Below are 20,918 nucleotides of genomic sequence, written 5' to 3'. Positions count from 1 at the left end.
ACTTCCTTGCGGATCTTTCGACACATGGCGATTATACACGCCTGTCTATCATGTTTCTCTTCTGATATGTTCTGACCCCATTTGACAAGTCTTTGCATGGTATCGTGATCTGCCCCGGGCCTGTCTTGATTCCTAATTACACAATTTATGAAAAAACGTAGTAGTTGTCTTTGGACATCCACTTTCTGGTATTCCATAGCTTCGTTAATACTTTCTGGACCTCGCCCTGTTTGGACAAAGCGATATATTTCGTCTAGGTGTTCACCCATTCCTGGTATTGTCATTAAATATAATGTAGCTCGTCTTATACGTAGTGATGATATGAGCAATTTATCCTGTCTACCTGGTACTGGGTCGTATCTACAATCCACAAGCTGTTCTTTAAACATGTCGGATGTCGCTAGTTGGGGTGTACGTTGGAGTGCTAAATCTCTAAGGGTCTGTTTATTTCGCGGCGGGGTGGCAAACATGTCTGTCGTACCTCCTGTAGCACCATCTGAGGCGCTAGGCACGAAAGGATTCGTTGGACGTAGGATAGAGATTGTAGATGCGGGAAAAACTGTAGAAACGGACGGACCTGTAGGAACTTGTGTAGGAGTTTGTAGTTGCGGAGATACAGACGGATGCTCTTGGTGTTGAACACCATCTGCAAGCGGTATGTGTGGTATGGCATTAGCATACTCGGGAGCTACGTCATCTAAATAGGAGGAAAGGAAAACGTCCTTTGCTGTTTTGGGATGTGTTTTGGGATGTGCTTTTATCGGGAGTAATGGAGGAGTTAAATCTTTTGGTATTTCCGGGGTAGCCTTAGGTAACCCTTCGGCCAGAAGAGGATACATACCATTCATAAGAGTGTTTCTTTGTCTATCTACTTGTTCTGAGTTTACTCGGGTACCTTCCTCAAGTAATAGATTTTCTCGAGTTTTATTGGAATTCTCTCTACCTTTCTCTTCCTGTCTGAGTGCTTTTTCTGTACGTCTGTATGATTCTTTACGCCATAATTCAATGGCATCTTTCTGTGACTGTCTGGCTTTCTTTTTCCATAATTCTTCTTCTACTCTCATGATGCAATCTGCATCCCAGGTCCCCGCTGCGGGCCATCTCTGATTCTCTGGTAATTCTTTGGTGTAGTCCACCCATAAATCAAGAAAAAATACGGCATCTAGGCCATGCTTATGATACATAAAGTATCCTGGAGTGTCCCTAGGTGGGATGGGAACAGCTTCTTCGAGTACCCCTTTTCTGGTTTTGATCTGTCTTAGTTTCGAAAAGAGCGGCATTTTTAGATCTTGTTTCTAGAACACACTTTATACAATGAACACAATAATGAACAGTCATTCACACCACAATGTATAGAACATATTAAAACATTTAACATTTAACAGTTTTAACGAACAATGATAACTAATAGAAAACTAGTTACTGACATAATACTGATACTAGATAATACTTATTTATATGCAAGACATACTATATATACTGCTAAACAGTACAGATACACTGCTGAAACAGTGCAGACCGGATTTGTGTACCCAAACCCGTCTTGACCGGCACAGACTATGTGCACGTTAAATGCCTCCCCGGTAATGGTACTCACCGGGTAGCTCGGAACGGAAGGCCTCGGAACGGAACTGAAACTGGACCGGACTGGACTCGACTCGACTGGACTCGGAACTTCGGAACCTGGTGGGCCTCTGTATACCTCGGATCTTGCTCTCTCAGCTAGGCTCTGGTCGGGATACTTCGCACTTCTCACCGCCTCGTCTGGGTGTTGATCGCAGCCTCAGTCGCCCCCGCTTGGCCGGAGGGAGATACAGGAAATCCTGCAGGTACGCGTTTTTGTCCGTTCAGCTGTGGCAGGAGACCGGGCCTGCAACGCACCGCCGGCGCGTGAGATGAGAAAGTGTCCCTGTTCGGGCACCAATTTATGTGGTAAATATTTAATTACCGGTACTATTTTTTATGCGGTAAAGTCTATTAAGAATAACTCAGTAAATATAAGAGGCAGAATCCGTGGTATTAGAGGTTTTAAAAGGCTTTATTCCTATACAAAGGAATACAATTCGAATTGTGGGCCTTCTATTCCATCACCACGAAAGTTCAGGAAGGAAGGGCATACATTATTGACAGATAAGCAGTTTTATAGAAAATACATTACAGTGAAACAGATGCAAGAGGCGTAACAGCTGATAATACAGATAAACTGTGCATACGTAACTAATAGAGGCGTATACATGGGTGTAACTAAAATACGTCATTAAATATGATGTCACAAGTGGGTGGATCCATAAAAGAATCCTGCAATGTCAGCAGAAATGTTTGGCAGAGATGCGCGCGCAGCCGCATGACGTGTGATTGACGTGCAACTAGAGGGTGAAGGGGACTTGACATTTAGATCTACATGTGGAGACAGAAGTCTGGGGGTTATGTCAACCTAATCCCAAATCATATCTAATATCCTATGTTTAAAGAACTGTGTTATCCAAAAGGAAAGGTCTCTAGGACAGAATCTATTCTATACTGACTGTTAGTGCGTGTACAAGCGTCTAAGTGTCTACATGAGATGCGAGAGGGTAGGAATATTCCATGGTAACGGAGCTAGGAATTACTTGCATGAGGACAGCGAGGCCTGGCCCCTTTGCGCGGTAGCTGAAGGAATGTTTACCTAAACTGCTAGACAGGAATGCATCGGATGAGGAGCGGAGTAGATAATCTTGAAGGTGAAATACAGTTTTTGGCAGGCAATATGCTGGATCAGGCACCGTTAGCCGCGCAGGGAGTAGGACAAAGTTCATGGATACAGATGCAGGCTCAGACTGGAGCTTTCAGAGGCAGAAGGCAGGAAAAGGCTTGATGACAGAATTCAGGGCCTACTCGCCTGAATCTGTAAAATGTGGAAAGTGAACCACATAAAGTCGGTGGCCTTTCATACTTAGGAATGGAATATCTGACCCATTCATTGCGGATCTGAAAGAGGACATGTTGACGGTGGACGCACATATATTTGCGTCTTCAAAACTGGAGTAGGAGGGAACATACATGTACTTAGAGCATGCACATGGAGCCGTTGGGGTCTACGATAGGGGACATAACTGATCACAAAATTCATATTTCCTCAGTGGAGTGGGGTAAATTGAAGTGGAGTAGATTGGGATAGATTAAAGTGTGGTAGGTTGGAGTGCTGTAGACAGGCACAGGTAGAACAGGGCAGATTGGGGTAGAGTGGAGTGTGATATATTGGGGTAGACTAGAGTGGAGTCCAGTAGATTGGGGTAGATTCCAGTAGGGAAGTTGGGTATATTGCATTGGGTAGAATGGGGAAAGTGGAGTAGATTAGGATGGAGTGGTGTAGACAGGAGTGGAGTTGGGTAGATTGGAGTGGGTAGGTTGGGGCAGACTGGAGTGGAGTAGATTGGAATTGGGGAGTGGGGTGGATTGAATTGGGTAGAATGGGGAAGTGGTGTAGATTAGGGTGGAGTGTGGCAGTCTGTTGTGGAGTGGGGTAGATTAGAGTGGGATAGATTGGGGTAGAATGGAGTGGGATATATTAGGGTAGATTACAGTGGGTATATTGGGGAAGAGTGGAGTGAAGTGGACTGGGGTAGACTGGAGTGGAGTGGGGTAGATTGGAGTGAAGTAGAGTGGAGTGGGATAGCTAGAAGTGGAGAGGAGTTGATTGGAGTGGAGTAGATTAGGGTGGAGTGAGGTAGAGTTGAGTACGATAGATTGGGTGGATTATGGTGGAGTATATTGGAGGGAAGTGGGGTAGATTGGAGTGGAATGGGTAGTTAAGGTGGTGTGGATTGGAGTGAAGGAGATTAGAGTGGAGTGGATTGGGGTGACTGAAGTAGGGCTGATTGGAGTAGGGCTGACTGGATGGGGTAGACTGGGGTTGGGCATCTGGAGATGTCTTATTGACCTGATATCTTATTGTTGATATCATGCATTGAAGTCTGGAAGCAATAAACCAACAATCAGGTGGGTTTTTTATTATACACCCCCGTATTTCTTCTTGCATCTTACTTTTTATGAGTATATGTCTTATACTCATATTGCACGTAGAGCTGGGACATCACATAGAACATTTAGGGTGAATTACTAGGTAAATTTATATATATCTTTTACCATTATAGGATTCTAGAATAGGTCTTTATGACGAAGCTTATAACACACCACCATCGGTCTACTATATGCTTGTTCTTTCCCTTTGATTTCCTTCTCCTCTGGTTATTTGCACTTACTGTCAGACTGCTTTGGGTGATATACTTTGTCTATAGGATTTTGCATTTGAGCACTTTCACTATTGTTCGGGTGTTTCTTTTCATTATTGGTGAGATCTTCTCTGCTCTGTTTTGTTTTAAGGTAACATTTGAGATGTGTTTGCTAGTATAAAATATTGTTTTCTTCAAGTTTCATCATATTGCTTATGTACACATCTTTATGTCCACAGCCTTGAGAAAGTCATTGTGTATATTATGCACGGACGAAACACGTGTTGGCTGCTTTGGATATTTGATGGCTGTTTTGGATATTGAATATGGGTTTCAAAACCAATCAAAAGAACATCTTTCAGAAGCTTTGACGATTATTTCATCCTATCCGGTGGAACAGTGGAATATTTTGAATCCTCCAAGAACTTTTTTGAATTGCCTATCTATTTATCAGGAATACTGGTCTTCTTACAATGTGTTGTGTCTAGACCTATTGTACTTTAAAGAAGGGTGTGCGTTATTAGCTGGTCTCTCTTTTGATAATTGGGCATTTGGAGTGGGATGGAGCGGGGTGGATTGGGGTGGAGTGGGTTAGACTTTACATGAGCGGGGTAGATTTGGGTGACATGTGGTAGATTGGAGTGAAGTGGAGTGGGGTTGATTGGTAGAGTGGAATGGAGTGTGGGAGATTGAGGTAGACTAGAGTAGGGTTGATTGGGTAGATTGGAGTAGGTAGATTGGAGTGGGGTAGATTGGAGGACAGTGGAGAGGAGTAGATTGGAGTGGAGTGGGGTGGGGTGGGGTGGAGTTGGATAGATTGCAGTGAAGTGAGATAGGTTGGGGAAAAGTGGAGTGGGGTAAATTGGAGTGGGGTAAATTGGAGTGGGATGGATTGGAGTGTGGTAGATCGAAGAGGGATGATTGGAGTGAGGTAGTTTGGAGTGGGGTAGACTGGAGTGGGGTAGTTTGGAGTTGGTTGAATTGGAGTGGAGGGGTAGATAGGACTGAAGCGGGGTAAAGTGGAGTATATTGGAGTGGGGTAGAGTGGGGTGAAGTGGGTGAGGTGGAGTGGTTTGAAGTGGGGTAGATTAGGGTCGATTGGAGTGGCACAGATTGTAGTGAGTAGATATGGGTAGATTGGAGTGGGGTAAATTGGTGTGCGGGGTGAATGGGGTGGATTGGGTGGAGTGGGTTAGGTTGGAGTGTAGTGGGGCAGATTTGAGTGGAGTGTGGCAGATTCGAGTGGGGTAGATTGCAGTGAAGTGGAGTAGGGTAGATTTGAGTACAGTGGAGTTGTGTGCTATATTAGAGAGGAATGGGGTAGATTGGGTGGATTGGACTGCCGTAGATTTTAGTGGAGTGAGGTAGATTGTGGTAGATTGAAATGGGGTTGATTGTGGTGGAGTGGGGTAGACTGGAGTGGAATGAGGTAGATTAGAGTGGAGAGGAGTTGAATGGAGTGCAGCAGAGTTTGGAGTGTGATACATTGGAATGGAGTGGAGCAAATTGGATTGGGTTATATTGGAGTGGAGTAGAGTGGAGTGGGGTAGATTGGAGTGGAGTTGAGTAGGTTCAGATTGGAGCGGAGTGGGTTGGATTGGGGTACATCGGAGTGGGGTTGATTGGAGTGCAGTAGATTGGAGTGGAGTGAACTCTCCTGGGTTAGATTGGTGCAGACTGGGGTCGATTTGAGTGGAGTGCTGTAGATTGGAGTGGATTGGGGTAGACTGGTGTGGATTGGGGTTGATTGGGTTAGATTGAGTGGAGTGGGGTAGATTGGATTGCAGTGAAACAAATTGGAGTGGAGTGGGGTAGAGTGGAGTGGAGTAGAGTAGGGCAGAGTAGAGTGGGGTAGATTGTAGTGGAGTGGGGTAGACTGGATGGGAGTAGAGTAGATTGGGTTGTTTGCAGTGGATTGAGGTAGATTAGGTTAGAGTTGGGTAGACTGGAGTGGGGTGGGGTAGGTTGGGGTGTGATGGAGTGGTGTGGGTAAATTGGGATGGATAGACTGGAGTGGGGTAGATGGAAGTGAGGTAGACTGGAGTGAAATTGAATGAAGTAGGTTGTAGCGAAGTGGAGTGGGGTACATTGGGGTACACTGGAGTGGGACAGATTGGAGTAGAGTGGGGTAGATTGGAGAGGTGTGAAGTTGAGGAGCATAGAGAGAAGTGGCATGTTGTGTTGCGGAGTGAGTGGCGTAGACTAGAGTCGTGTGGAGTTCAGTGTCATGACCTCTTAGAGTGGAGGGGCATAGAGTGGAGTGGCATGTTGTAGAGAAGAGGGGGGTGTCATAGATTGGAGTGGAAGGGCATAAAGTGGAGTAGAGTGGAGTGGCGTAATGTGGAGTATGCACGGTGTGATAGCACACTGGCACTACAGAAAACACATTATCAATTGAAATGATTATTACATTTGCACCAAAATATGACTTGACTGCAACAATAATGTATGCAAATGCCATCACCTAGTGTATTGTTATGTTTTGATCGCATTCAAATATTTGTTTCCACCGCACTTCCAAATTTCCACAGAAATGCACTTCATTGTGTGTTGTCACCTCCCTGCACCCCGGCTGACCACGGTTTGAGGCCTGTGCCTCGCCCTGCTCTTATTTCTTCCGTCAGTGCCCTTTTTTGTTGCCCTCTAAATCTAATTTTTGCTTGCTTCCTCTTCTTTCCTCTTTACTTTTTATTTCCCCTGCTTTCTCCTAATCTCATTCTCGCTTACTTCCTCCTCCTCATTTTAACTTACTTCCCCCTTTCTTCTTTCTTTCTTCTATCCTCTTTACTTTTTATTTCCCTTGCTTCTTCCTACGTTTTTTGCCCGCTGCTGCTGCCTCGTGTCCCCTCCCACGCTTTCCCGCTCCTGCCTCCCAGCTGTGTCGAACCTCCCCCCGACCCCTACTTAAACCCGGTAGCTGCGCAGCCGTGCCACTGATGTGCCAAAGTCATTCCAAAGGCAAACCCGTCTGTGCCCATCCATGGCCCGCCCACGACCAGCACAGGAACCCTGGTCCTCCAACCCGCCAGCGCTACAGCTCTTCAGCTCTCCACGCACTCAACACCAGCAAGAACAATAACTGAAAGCTTTCTTCACCTGACACCCACAGACCCTTCACCTGCCAACACTGCTGACACTCGTTCACCTTCACCGAGACCCAGGACCCTCTTCCACCCTCCAGCAACAACCCAGTTGCTCCCGAAACCCTGCATTGCATCCTCCTCAATGTCTTCTCCCTCCACAGGCACGCCGCAGAAATCTAGGACCTTCTCGACAGCACCACCCCTGACATTGCCTTCCTCACCGAAACCTGGACGAATGCCGCCTCAGGACATGACATCGCAATTGCCATTCCCGAAGACTACCAGATCACCCGGAAGGACTGCTCCAACTGCCCCAGAAGGGGCATCGCCCTTGCTCACAAGTCTAACCTCCCCCTGAGCACCCACACTGACGGGCCCACAGACCTGATGGAACACCTCTACTTCAAGATATAGACTAACCTGTTAACCACCCTTCGGGGCACCCTCATCTACAGACTCCCCAGAACCCGCGCACTCTTCTCCGACTCCATCACCGACATCACCACCCGCAAGCCATCACCTCCACCAACTACAATCTGCTGGGACACCTCAACTTCCACCTCGACAACCTCCAAGACACCTACTCAACCTCCCTCCTTGACAACCTCCACAACATCGGACTCAAACAGATCATACCAGAATCAATGCACTCAGTGGGACACACCCTCGGCCCCATCTTCACAGCAGGAAACCCCATCATCTTCAGCCACACCTCTGAACTCCCTTGGACAGGTCATTGTTGCCTCCAGTTCACCTTCAAAACCAACATCACCCATAAACGTCCTCACAGCTCCAGTGCAGGAATTGGAACAAGTTCTCCAACTCACCGCCTCCCTCAGCAGCTCCTCTCCCACCGCCACAGATGACGACCCAACCACCGCCACCAGTAACCTACACAATTGGATCACCAACTGCACCAACACCATCACCCCCCCCAAGAAAACATCCATTCCCCACACCAAGAAAGACAGCTGGTTCTCCACCGAACTCTGAGAATCTAGATGAACCTGCAGCTGCCTCAAAAAGCTATGGATGAATTCCAAAACCACAGATGACTTTGACAGCTTCAAAGCAGCCACCACCACACACCACAAACTCATTAGACACTCAAGGAAGAAAGCACTCCAGGAAAGAATCTCCACCCAGGCACACAACAGCAAGGAACTCTTCAAAATCATCAAAGAGTTCGCCCAATCCAACAGTGAGAGTACAGACTTCCTACCCTCCCAGGACCTCTGCGACTGACTCAGCAAATTCTTCCATCTCAAAGTCAAGACCATCTATGACAATTTTGATGACAATAAACTCAATGCGGAACCCACACCCGCCATCCCCCACAACGCACAACAGACTCCCGACAGCTGGACCGCCATCAGCACTGAAGACACCCTGAAGACTATGATGTCAACCCACTCCGGGGCCCCCACAGACCCCTGCCCCCACAACATCTGCCACAGACCAGCGGACATCATCGCTCCCAAGATCCATCAAATCTTTAACTGCTTCTTCGAGACCGCCTACTTCCCCGAAGACTGAAAACACACTGAGATCAACCCTCTCCTGAAAAATCCCTCGGCGGACCCCACCGACCTCAAGAACTACAGATCAATCTCCTAAACTGTGGCCCTCATCCTCCTGGACCTCTCCGCTGCCTTCAACACAGTCTCACACCGCCCCCTAGTCTGCAGACTCCATGACACAGGTATCCGGAACAAGGTCCTCGACTGGATCTGCTCATTCCTCTCCGGCAGAACACAGCGGGTCAGACTCCCCCCTTTTCTCTCGACCACCTGCGGAGTCCCGTACGGATCCTCCATCAGCACCACCCTTTTCAGTGTCTACATGACCCTGCTCGCATCCATTGCCAGATCACACTGACTCAACATCGTATCATACGCCAACGACACCCAACTCATCCTCTCCCTATCCAGCGATCCCAACATCTCCAAACACATCTTTAAAGAAGGAATGGAAGCAATCACCAAGTGGGTGAAGAACAGCTGCCTACAACTAGACACAGACAAAACTGAAGTACTCACCATGAGTCCGCGGGCACCGGGAACGACACCAGGTGGCTTCTTGCCCCCGGGAACCCACCCTTCCCCAGGGACAACATGCGCAACCTCAGAATCATCCTGGAATCTGAACTCAAGCTGGACGCCAGATCAAGCTGTCACATCTTTCTGCTACCACTCCCTCCGCCTCCTCCGAAAGACCTTCAAATGGATTCCTCACAAACACAGGAAAGCAGTTACTCACACCCTCATGAGCAGCCAACTGGACTACGGCAACGCACTCTAATATCAAGAAGAACCTCACCCGCAAACTCCGGAGTATCCAGAATGCCGCCGCCAGGCCAGTGCTCAACCTACTGCGCCACTGCCACACCAGCAATTCCTACGGACACTACACAGGCTCCCTGTTGAGAAGAGAATCACCTTCAAGTTCCTCTCCCACACCCACAAAGCCCTCTACAACACTGGACCGGCCTACATGAACCATTGCCTCTCGATCCACGCACCCCAAAGATCCCTACGCTCAGCCCAGCTTTCTCTTGCGACGGTACCACGTATCACAAAGACCAGAACAGGAGGACGCTCCTTCTCCTTACTTGCGGCCAAGGCATGAAACACCCTCCCTCTCCACCTCCGACAGACATCTTAACTTGCCAAGTTCTAGGGGAGACTCAAGACTGGCTCTTCAAAAAAGCAATGTAACACCCTGAAGCCGGGCACCAACCCCCCAGCACCTTGAGACCCTTTCGGTTTAGTAGTTGTGCTTAACAAACCCGTGATTGATTGATTGATTGATTGATTGATTGATTGATACTAATTCTTTTATCTTCTGAAACATCAGCACAGTTTTTTTTTGTTGTGTGCTAAAAAAACATCCAACACACTCTCCTCTTCCATGGATACTCAGCAGAACTGTCACGTAAATTCACTTTGTAGTCAGAGAAAGAAAAGTAAACACCAAGCTTTCTCTGCAGAGACAGCTTGACATTTGATCTCTCTTTTTGAATGCACACAAATGTGACAAGATAAGAACAAGATTTAAAGGCCTACAGAAAGCAAATTTGTGGAAGAATGCAATAAACAAAGTTGTGGCAATGGGAGGGACAAACTCAAGCTTAGTAGCCTAAAGCAAATAAAGCCTGCAAATAGAAAGCCATTAAAAGTGAGTTACAAACCACAAAGTCAATGGTAAGCAACAGGCTGAATGCATTCCTAGGTCATCTTTCTGAATGTTACCAAGATGTCTTTAGCAGCTGTGCTGTCTGGTAGGCTTTGACCTAAAAACAGCCTTCAAGGAAATGCCAAATGGTCTGTCTTGCCGTGCCTACGGAAGTTTTGGTAAGGTCGGCTATCAGGCCCAAGAGAATTTATTTGAGATTACACAGCTGCCTGATTTATGGAGAAATTAAAGTTCTTGGTTAATCTATCATGTTGGCTGTAATCATAACCCCTCAGGAACCTCTCTCAAACAAAAAAAACAATTTTGGGACAGGGGACAAAACAATTTAAATCTACAATAGGGGGCGTGGTCAACCATCATGGCCGACCATACGTAACTCCGTTCGGCTCCGCTCCAGGCCTGGCCACATTAGCTTAATTAGAGGCACTTGAAACCCAAGAATCGGTTCACCCGAGCCACTTGGGCAACCAGACAAGTGGGGGCTCCCGGGATGAATCATCTGGGACCATTGCGATGCGAGCTGCATCATAGAAACTCAGATCCCGTGGGTCGTGCGGATCGAGCCAAGATGGCGGCCATCATCAGGATGAAGTATAGTGGCGAGCCTTGCGGCTTCGGGAGAGAATAACGGGCGTACAGGAGGCCCATGACTGTGGACAATCGGGGGCTCCTACGTCGCCACACATAAAGCCCTGGGAGTTGGGACTGAAGCCGGTGGGACACGCTCTGCTGCCTTGGCGCCCTTGAGAGGAGAAGCGCTCTCGATGCGGAGACCCCCAGGTGAGGAGTGGAGTCCCATGTGAGGCGGGGGCTAGCCCAGGGGAAAATCGCCTCACATCTAAGGATCGAGGATGCGCTGGGGGTCCCCTGGACCATCGAGAGATTGGCAGCGAAGCCCAGAGAACGGAGTGCCTGACCTCAAAATGGCATTGGTCAGGCACCTGAAAGCAGCCTCATGACGGGGCCTCCGGATGGAGGCTTCAGGTCGCCACAAAGCACACAGCCTGCGCGCCTAGACATCACACCTGAGAGGGCTTCAGACCCAGAAGCCTGCGCTCACACGGGAAGACCTGATGACCTCACTGAGAGAGTTTAAAAAAGAGCTGAGAGATGATATTAAGGCTGATATGGGGGCTTCATTTGATGCATTCAAAGCTGAGAGGTGGGGCCGACTGGTGGATCTACATGCAGATGTTGCCTCTGTCAGGCCCGCACTCTGGACCTCGAGGCAAAATACCAGGAACTGGCTGACCGAGTGCAACTGTTGGAGGCCCAATCTGTAGACCTGTGTAATCAGCTGAAAGTCACTTTGCTCAGGTGCGAAGACCTTGAGAACCGCTTCCGCCAGGATAATATCAGTGTGAGATGCCTGGAGGAGGGATGTGAGGGCCCAGACCTGGAAGCATTTATAGTGGGACTTTTCTCGATGGCGCTGGGAGAAACAGGACCGGAGGTCCGGCTGGAGAGAGTTCACAGGGTGGGGCCGAAAGCACCAGGAGACTCCAGAAAGCCTAAGGATGTGCTGGCGAAATTCAGCTCCTTCAAGACCAAAGAGCTGGTCCTCCAGAAAGCACGGGCCCTTGACAAAGTGTTGTTCCAGAATGTGTCATGTTCGCTGTTCCAAGACGTGGCCCAAGCCGGACTAGCTCATCAGCAGCAGTTTTTACCAATCATGGCAGTTCTGAGAGAACACAAGCTGAAATATCGCTGGACCTACCCTTTTGGCCTGGCTTTTTCACTGGACAAAAAGAACTATCACTGTACAGAAGTGGAAGAAGCAGTGGCCATTTTGGGGATCGACGTACCTGCACCGACACAGTTGACGGAAACAAGAGACCTGGGAACTTCAACTAGAATGAGGAAACATGGAGGGGGTCCCTGGTTGCAGACGAAAAGAGCAGGCAAGAACACGACGGGTTGACTCAGGCACAGACTTGTTGTGTGGGCAAGGGAATGTTTCACCCGAGTGGCCCAGGGTGGCTCGAAGGAGGCAGGACTCCTAAAAGGGGACTGGGCTCATACATGGCAGTTGCCAGCTAATCTGGCTGTCACAATGGGGTTGAGGGTTCTGAAGATAAGAGGTAGAAGCTATCATTGTTGGCTAAAGAGTTTGATGGCTAATGCTACATGTGTGCCAAGTAGATGTTCTATGGGCCATGGAGGCAGAATTTGGTCCGCCCCAGGTAACGCTCAAGATGAGGGTCTCTTCTGAGGTTGAGAGCCTCGGAGCTCAAACTCATGGTTTGTATTTGTTTCTGTTGAACTTGTTTTGATATCACAGTACGTTTTGCGCTAATTCCACAAAGGTTTGTTTGAGGGAGGGGTTGGGGGGGAGGAGGGAGAGAGAACAACGCTCTCAAGGGCGCAGTTAGTGAGGCAAATAGACAGGTCCCGCGGTAAATAATGGGGGTTAATTGTTTAACATGGAACATGAGGGGCCTTAACTCCCCCAACAAGAGGCAACAGATTTGGAAATTCGTGTTAGACCATCAGATTAAAATAGCTGCCATGCAGGAAACCCACCTCCCACGTAGAGAGGAGCAGCTGGCTGAAAAATAGGGCCTTCCACAGATCTTTCGCTCCTCGGCACACACAAAGCACACCGGGGTGGCTCTTCTTTTTCACTCCTCCATCCAATATCTTCTCCAGGCTTCTAAAACAGACAAAGAGGGGAGGTTCTTAATGGTCAGGGGTGAACTAAGATGAAGATTATGCACCATTGCCACGATCTATGCACCCAACGTGGGGCAACAAGACTTTCTGAGCTCTTTTTTGGTCTCATTGGAGGGGTTCGCCATGGGCGACATATTATTACTGGGAGACTTCAACTCAATTTGGGACCCATCTCTTGACACTACCCACCCACATAGAGCAATAGGGGGGTGTTTAGCATATCGCTTAAGGCGGCACTACAGGGGTTTGGGCTATTGGATGCTTGAAGGGGTGCTCACCCCGCGACTCATGATTATTCCTTCTTTTCGCACTGACACAGGACAGGTTCGATCACACATTCATTTTTTTGTTTGATCTGTTTATTAAAGATGTTGTCATTGTGAACATAGTTAGAGAGTGGTACATATTCTTAGAAAACACCACTCAGAGCCAGTAGGTAAATAACGTGTATGAATCACAAATTGGCTGTACATTAGCATAGTTACATCTGTTAAATTTGCACGTCTAAGCTTCACACATGACATATCCCATCCATCATATGACCTCCAACCACCTTTCTGCATAATGCTCCATCATATTATAGTACAATAAGACTAGAGCTAAACAATACTCTTCAATCACAAAGATTCAGTGACGATCACACATTCATTAGTCAATCCCTTCTCCACACACTATCAGGATGCCAGTTCCACATGATTTGCCTCTCAGACCACCCCCCTCTAGAATTGGTCCTGGACTGGCCTGCCCGCGCTCCAAACATGTTAGATGGTATTTCCCCAACTTTCAATGTAGAGACCGTCTCCTTAGGGATGAACAAAAAAAGGCAATCACAGAGTATTTTGACCTTAATGACCCTGTATAAACATCTCTAGCTAATAATTGGGATGCCTTCAAGGCAGTCATCAGAGGGAAGTGCATTGAACTAGATGCTACGCTCAAAAAATAACGCAAGGGGGAACGACTACTACTTGAAGGGGAACTCCGAAATGCCGAAAATTACCACAAGACCAACCCCTCGGTCTGATCCCTGAGGAAAGTTACGCCGATTAAGGGGAAGCTACAGGCCATCTACACTAATGGGGCGAAAAACACCCTCCTACTCTTGCAGGCCCATAGCTACGAGGGGGTAAATAAGGTAGGTGCCCTACTGGCGCGCCAACTGAGAGTGAGGCAAGAAGAAGAATACATCACGCATATAGTAGATATAAAGGGGTTCTCCCAGTAAAGCGAAGAAGGGAAACAGGAGCCTTTGGAGAAATTTACCGCTCCCTGTATACCGCAGACCCGTTGGAAGCTGAAGATCAGGAGCATTATTTAGAGGCTTTGGATCTGCCTCAGGTCCTGGCCTCCACAAACGAAGATTTCAGCAGACCTATTTCAGCTGAGGAGGTCCAAAAGGCGATAGACATGCTTAAGCTCCAAAAGGCACCTGGCCCTGATGGGTTAAATGTCCACTTCTATCGTACATTCGCTCTGTAGCTGGTTCCCCATCTAGTGGCGCTTTACAATGATATAGCTGCCACACAACGGGTGACCCCGTCTCTGGGTGAAGCGCTGATCTCAGTCATCTCCAAACTGGTAAAAGATCCCATAAGTTGAGCCTCTTATAGGCCTATTGCGCTCCTGAACCTAGACGCCAAATTATTCTCTAAAATATTAGCCATGCACTTAGAGCACGTCATGCCGCTGCTCGTTAAGCCGGACCAAGCGTGCTTCATCAGGAGGAGGCAAACCCATGCCAATCTGCGGAGGGTTGTGCACATTATTGCAAATGTGCAGAGGAAAGACATTTCAGCAGCCCTTCCCTTGCTAGATGCGGAGAAGGCCTTTGATCGGGTTGATTGGGACTTTCTGACCCGAACACTAAGGCGGTTTAGATTCAATGAGACCTTCATAGGTATGGTGCGGGCTAACTATTCCACTCCAAGATCCTGAGTCTTGGTGAATGGAGCAGCCTCGGAACCTTTTGATTTTTCCCGGGGAACTAGGCATGGTTTCCCACTATCTCCCCTGCTTTTTGCGCTCAGCATCAAGCCTCTAGCAGAACGCATCCAGTCCAATCCAGGCATAGGGTGGGCTCTGTTCGGTACAGATGAGCACAAGATCTGTCTCTTCGCAGATGATGTGCTGCTCCCAATCACGAAACTGAAGTCCTCTCTCCCACTCATTCAATCAGAGCTTGCCTCATATGAACAAGCCTCGGGTTTAAGGTGAACCTCTCAAATCCTATCTCCTTAACTTAACCCTATCCAAGGAGACCATGCGGAGCATAGAAATAATGTCCCCTTTCCAAAGCACTCACAAAGACATCACATACCTGGGCATCAAACTCACTCCAAAGCTAGTGAATCTCTATGGAGCTAATTATCATGCCTTACTGCGCCAGCTTAAAGCAGACCTGGCCAGTTGGAGAACAGCCTACATCTCCTGGATAGGGCGAGTCAACGCCATCAAAATGAACATTCTCCTTCTGCTGCTTTATCTTTTCCAGGGTCTACTGATCCCAGTAGAAAGGACTTTCTTTACTGACGTGAAAAACATTATCACTAAATTCATATGGCAGAGAGTGCGATTATCCAATCGAGTGTTAACCAGGGCACAGGAGGAAGGGGGAATGGCCTTGCCGGATTTCTTGGGGTATTACAGAGCAGCTCAACTCAGAGTGATCACTGACTGGTCACTCCGTCAATCGGAAAAACTCTGGCTCCACATGGATCGACAAATAGTGGGCAGGCCGATTTGGGATCTCTTGTGGAAAGAGAAACCCAACCGACCACAAAATGCCTATATTAGCATCCCCATGGCTACCAACTTGAGGGTTTGGGATGAACTTGCCAGATCCATACCCCTTACCACCTTCCCGACCCCTATACCCCCATTCACTTCAACCCCGAGTTTCCTCCGGCACTTCAGGAGGGGCCATTCGAATGTTGGCGGGAGGGTGGCTGCCTCACGATATCTGATCTTTATAAACAGGTGAAGCCGCTGACATTTGCGGACTGAGTTAAAGGCTTTAAACTCCAGCCCTCCGAAAAATACCACTACATGCAACTTAAACATTGGGTCCGACAACTGCAGATACGGCTGGCCGCAACTAGGGACTTACTCCCAATTGAAAATTTGCACAATCAAGGGCCTCCACGAAAGGGACTATCTCCTTCATTTACTCACTCACATGGGCTCTGGGATCCCACCCAACTCCTAGGCACCAAAGGTTCTGGGACTCAATTGTAACTACTCCATTGGAGGGAAAACAATGAAAGTCCCTATACAGGGACATCCCTAAGTACAATCAATCCATGTTTTTTAGAGAAGCCCACTATAAAATCATGTACGATTGGTACTTACATCCTTAGAAGTTGCACACAATCTTACCTACTACCTCAGATAGATGTTAGAGGGGTTTCAAGCTATAAGGGTACTACAGGCACATTTGGTGGGACTGTCCATGCATCAAGTCCTTTTGGAAGGTGTTACTATCCCAAATCAAGTTGATTCTGGGCTACCCAATTCCCACAACTCTCTCCTGGGGATTTGGGATCCCAACTTGAAACAAACACAAGGGGACCGCTCTGTGATGTGGCTGTGCTTAGGGGCGGCCAACATGGCAGTGGCAGCAGCATGGAAGAAGGTGGAGGCCCCCTCCCTTACCCAATGGCATCCCAGGTTATGGCAAGCACTGGTGATGGAAAGAATGGCGGATATTGTGGAGGACTCAAGAAAGGGGATTAAGTATGTTTGGGCCCCCCTGGTTGAATACTTATCGGAGGGTCTGCCTCTGTTTGCATGTGTGTCCAGACTGAGGGCTCTCCACCTCTTCCATATCTAGTACTCCCTGACTTGGGCGGGGGGGGTCCCCGCGAGTTTGGGGTGTTCCCGGTTTCCATAGACTTGCCCTCACTCGCAACCAAGCTTGAACTCCTTTCGACCGTGATACCATAGTTTGCTTATTTATTTATTTATTTATTAGTTACAGGGTGGGAGATGCAGGTACCAAAGTTTAACATGACCATCAATGTGAACTTCTTGAATTGTGACACATGCTTTGCCCGCTGGGGACCAGTAAGGGTCATGAAGTGAATATTCATAGCAGATCGAGTCCTAGTACACAAACTGAATATTGTAGTCTAGCTTTCTGTAACTCTGGACCTATAAGATGTACTGGTGTCTCCCGCCAATATTTGTTCTGTATTGTTCTGACTCTAAAACCAATAAAAACATTTTGACATAAATCTAAAATAGGCCCACACTGTCTGGTTAACTTCTCCTTTCTTATATGGTGCTGAAGCTTTGGAGTGGTCACCCCTGGCAGGCATTTCATCAATGGTTGAAGAAATAAATCTTACGTCATTGTTCAGTATGTTGAAGTCCATGTAGGTCCCAGCATTGGCTCAAGTACCTACAAGAGAGTGTTGCATGATTTAATTAGTGATATTGTTGCTTTTGGATGAACAAATAATGGTCTTCCCCTTCTTCTCCGAAGATCTCTGAATACATGCATAAACAAATAAATACACACATACATACATAAATGCATACATATTAATCTGTAGTATCCCAGAAAGGAGATAATTCATTTATTTTGTGTTGGACAAAGGTTTAAAACAATAGTCCACAATGTAAACTGACAATAGCTCATTAAATGTTCCAACCATAATCTAATAGTATTCCATGATGTCACTGACTTAGATTAGTTTTAGTGTGCGTGAGATATGGCTACATATTAACTAGGTAAAGAATGTCTTCAAACATAGTATTCTTTATCTGAGCTCTAAATATACAACATACTACCCATGCAATGGCACCATGACAGACAGGTTTGGAAAGGAATTTGGAGTTACAACAGGTAAAAGATAGAAGGAATAAGATATCTATATTGAAATATTGCACATGGCACAAAATGTTTGTATTGCTGACGTGAAATAACCATATGTATTCAACTAAATACTTGATACTACCAGTGCATGCCTATAATGTGGTATGATTTTATTGAGTAGTTTTCTGTTTAATTTCCCCAAAGATCCATACAGCTACTGCAGTCTGCAACTGACTACATTAATACATGCAAGAGAGGCAGTTTGATGGATCTGACTTTACACTAGTCATTCTCAGATCACGTTATAGGGTGAGTATCCTAAACAGAGTCCTACAATCTATATTAAGATTGTCAGCAGTTGTTTAAAAATTAATCCCAATGGTACTACTTATTATGAAATTCTTGGCATTCTACTCCATCTGATTGTAATGTGGCACACTGTGAAGGAGACAGTTCCCCCAAGATATTTGACTCGGCACAGGTGCAACGAAAAGTTCTGTTTCTCGAAATATGGTCCCTGGGGCGGCTCTGTCCAGCAATAATAATGTTTCTGTAGGTTTTTCTGGTGTACCGGTTGTAAGCCCCATTTCAAAACCTCTTGCATTGACCATCGGTTCTTTCTCTGTAGATTTGCCATGCTTGCTGACATCTAATTATGGTGAGAATTTGATGGGTTTGGATTTATTGAAAAAGTTGCATGCACAATTTAGTGTTCCCCAGCAGGTGTCTATATGACAATGGGTCCAGATGTGGTGAGCGCTAAGCTGTGTCTGTCCAAAGATGCACCCCTTCCTGTTGAATTTAAAGATTTACCACCCACTCTGTGGGCAACACAGATGTGGGATTGTTGCAGATATCGCCTGTCTCGATACGTGTTAAGGATGGTGCCATTTTACCTCGTATCAATCGATATAAAATACAGCAGGCAGGAGAGAAAGCCTTATTGCAGATCGTGCAGTATTTGATTGGGAAGGGAGTGGTTGAGGAGACCACTGCTAATATTTGCAATAGCCCTACTCTTCCGATCATCAAAAGGGCGCCCCCAGGTTCCTCTGATGACCATAAAGATGTTTATCGTTTTGTGATCGATTTGCGCGAAGTTAATAAAATTGTGATTCCTCAGTTTCTGGAGGTTCTTGACATCACCACTCTTTTGACAATGATTCCCTCTTCTGCTAAATTCTTTTCTGTCATTGTTTTGAAAAATGTGTTCATCAGTATTTCTATTCATCCTGATAGCAGATATCTGTTTGGGTTCACCCTAGCTATCAGAAATTTTAGATTCTGTTGCGCTCCTCAAGGCTATACAGAAAGTCTGAGTATCTTTAGTCAGGCACTGAAAGGTAAGTTGGTTTCTTTGTCGCTCCCCACAGGTAATGTATTGCTAAAGTATGTTGATGGCTTGCTCATCACTTCTGACACAGAACAAGGTTGCAGGGATAGTACAGTTAAGTTGTTGTTGCATTTGGCACACCATGAACATAAAGTCTCCCTTTTTAAATTTCAGTATTGTTGACAGGAGGTCACCTATTTAGGTCACCTACTGTCGAAGGAGGGTAGGAGATTGACTCCTGAGCGCATCAGTACCATTGTTAAAATGCCCATCCCACAGACTCAGAAAGATGTGCGCGCTTTCATAGGTATCACTTCCGACTGTAGGCAGTGGATACCTAACTACTCCTTACTAATCAAACCCCTGCTTGCACTAACCACTAAAGATGTGCATGAGCCCCTGCCTTGGATGCCTGAAAGTCAGCAGTCTTTTGAGCAATTAAAGGCTGAGCCTTGTCCGGCTCCTGTGCTTGGCACACCTACATATAGCAAGCCCTTTGTGTTGTACGTCAATGAGACAGCTGCTTGTGAGCTTTCTGTTTTAACACTAAAATTTGGAAATAAGCAATGGCTGTGTGCTTATTTCTCTGCTGTGCTTGACCCTGTCGAACGAGCCCTCCCGAGTTGCCTAAGAACGGCCGTGGCTGTGGCTGTCTCAATAAGGCAATCGGCAGGACTTGTACTTGATACTGATCTCATGGTCATGGTACCCCATGCTGTGGATATACTTTTGAATAAAACAAAAACACAGCACCTCACCAGTGCATGTCTGACAGGCTATGAATTAATCCTGTTTGTGAAACACATCACAATCAAACGATGTGCCACTTTGAATCCAGCCACGTTACTGCCCCTCCCTTCTGAGAGTGATGAAATTGATATACATGATTGTATCTTCCCGACAGAGGAGGAGATGAATTGATTGGTAGGCTTGACTGATGTTCCCTTATCTGACCCGCAAGGGGAACTATATGTCGATGGCTCTTGTGTTTAAATTACCAGATGGCACTACAACTTCTGCTTATGCTATCACCACATTGCGAACAGTTGTATAGACATCACGAGTCCCGTATCAGTCAGCCCAAGCAGCTGAGTTAGCCGCCCTTATCTGAGCTTGTGAATGAGCGAGGGACTGGTTATCAATATTTATACTGACAGCCAGTATGTCTTCGGGGTCGCGCAGAATTTTGAGCGACTTAGGGCTGAGAGAGGGTTCCTTACTTCCAGTGGTACAAAGATCCAACATGTTAACGTTATATTGAGGCTTTTCTCTGCTTTGACACTCCCTAAGAAGTTGGTAATAGTGAAGTGTAGCGCCCATAGGAAAATTACTGATGATGTAGGTAGGGGGAATGCTTTTGCTGACCAGATAGCTAAGGAAACGGCACAGACTAAAATGAAGAAAATGCTTGTAGCAGGTCCCACTAGGTTGGTGCCTGAAGTTACCATGTTTGAGGATACGCTTGAGAATATGAAGGAGATACAGAGTGAGGCTACAAAGGAAGAGTTAGCAATATGGCAAGAAAGCATGGCCCAATTGAACGATGACGGATGTTGGATTGATAAGTCAGAGAAACAGAGATGGATGTTGCCAAATGTTTATGTTCT

At 46.8% G+C, this 20,918-nt stretch overlaps 1 protein-coding gene across 3 annotated transcripts in view; it reads right to left on the bottom strand.

The window, feature by feature from the left end:
* LOC146785778 (uncharacterized) overlaps window positions 1–20,918 on the bottom strand; it is a 124,399-nt gene that overhangs the window by 73,136 nt on the left and 30,345 nt on the right. For all 3 annotated transcript variants that reach the window (XR_014970480.1, XM_085633643.1, XM_085633642.1), the window contains exons 2-3: window positions 17,509–17,561; window positions 13,013–13,142 (exon numbers count right to left, since the gene is read on the bottom strand). Coding sequence is in view for 2 of the 3 variants with exons in the window: in XM_085633643.1 (XP_085489769.1) it covers window positions 13,013–13,142; window positions 17,509–17,513 (135 nt within the window). In the remaining variant the exon portion in view is untranslated. The remainder of the gene's footprint in view (window positions 1–13,012; window positions 13,143–17,508; window positions 17,562–20,918) is intronic.

Source organism: Triturus cristatus, chromosome 11 (genome assembly GCF_964204655.1).
Source record: "Triturus cristatus chromosome 11, aTriCri1.1, whole genome shotgun sequence".
NCBI lineage: Eukaryota > Metazoa > Chordata > Amphibia > Caudata > Salamandridae > Triturus > Triturus cristatus.
The sequence above is the reverse complement of the archived record's forward strand: the minus strand, read 5'-3'. Positions and strand labels throughout refer to the sequence as shown.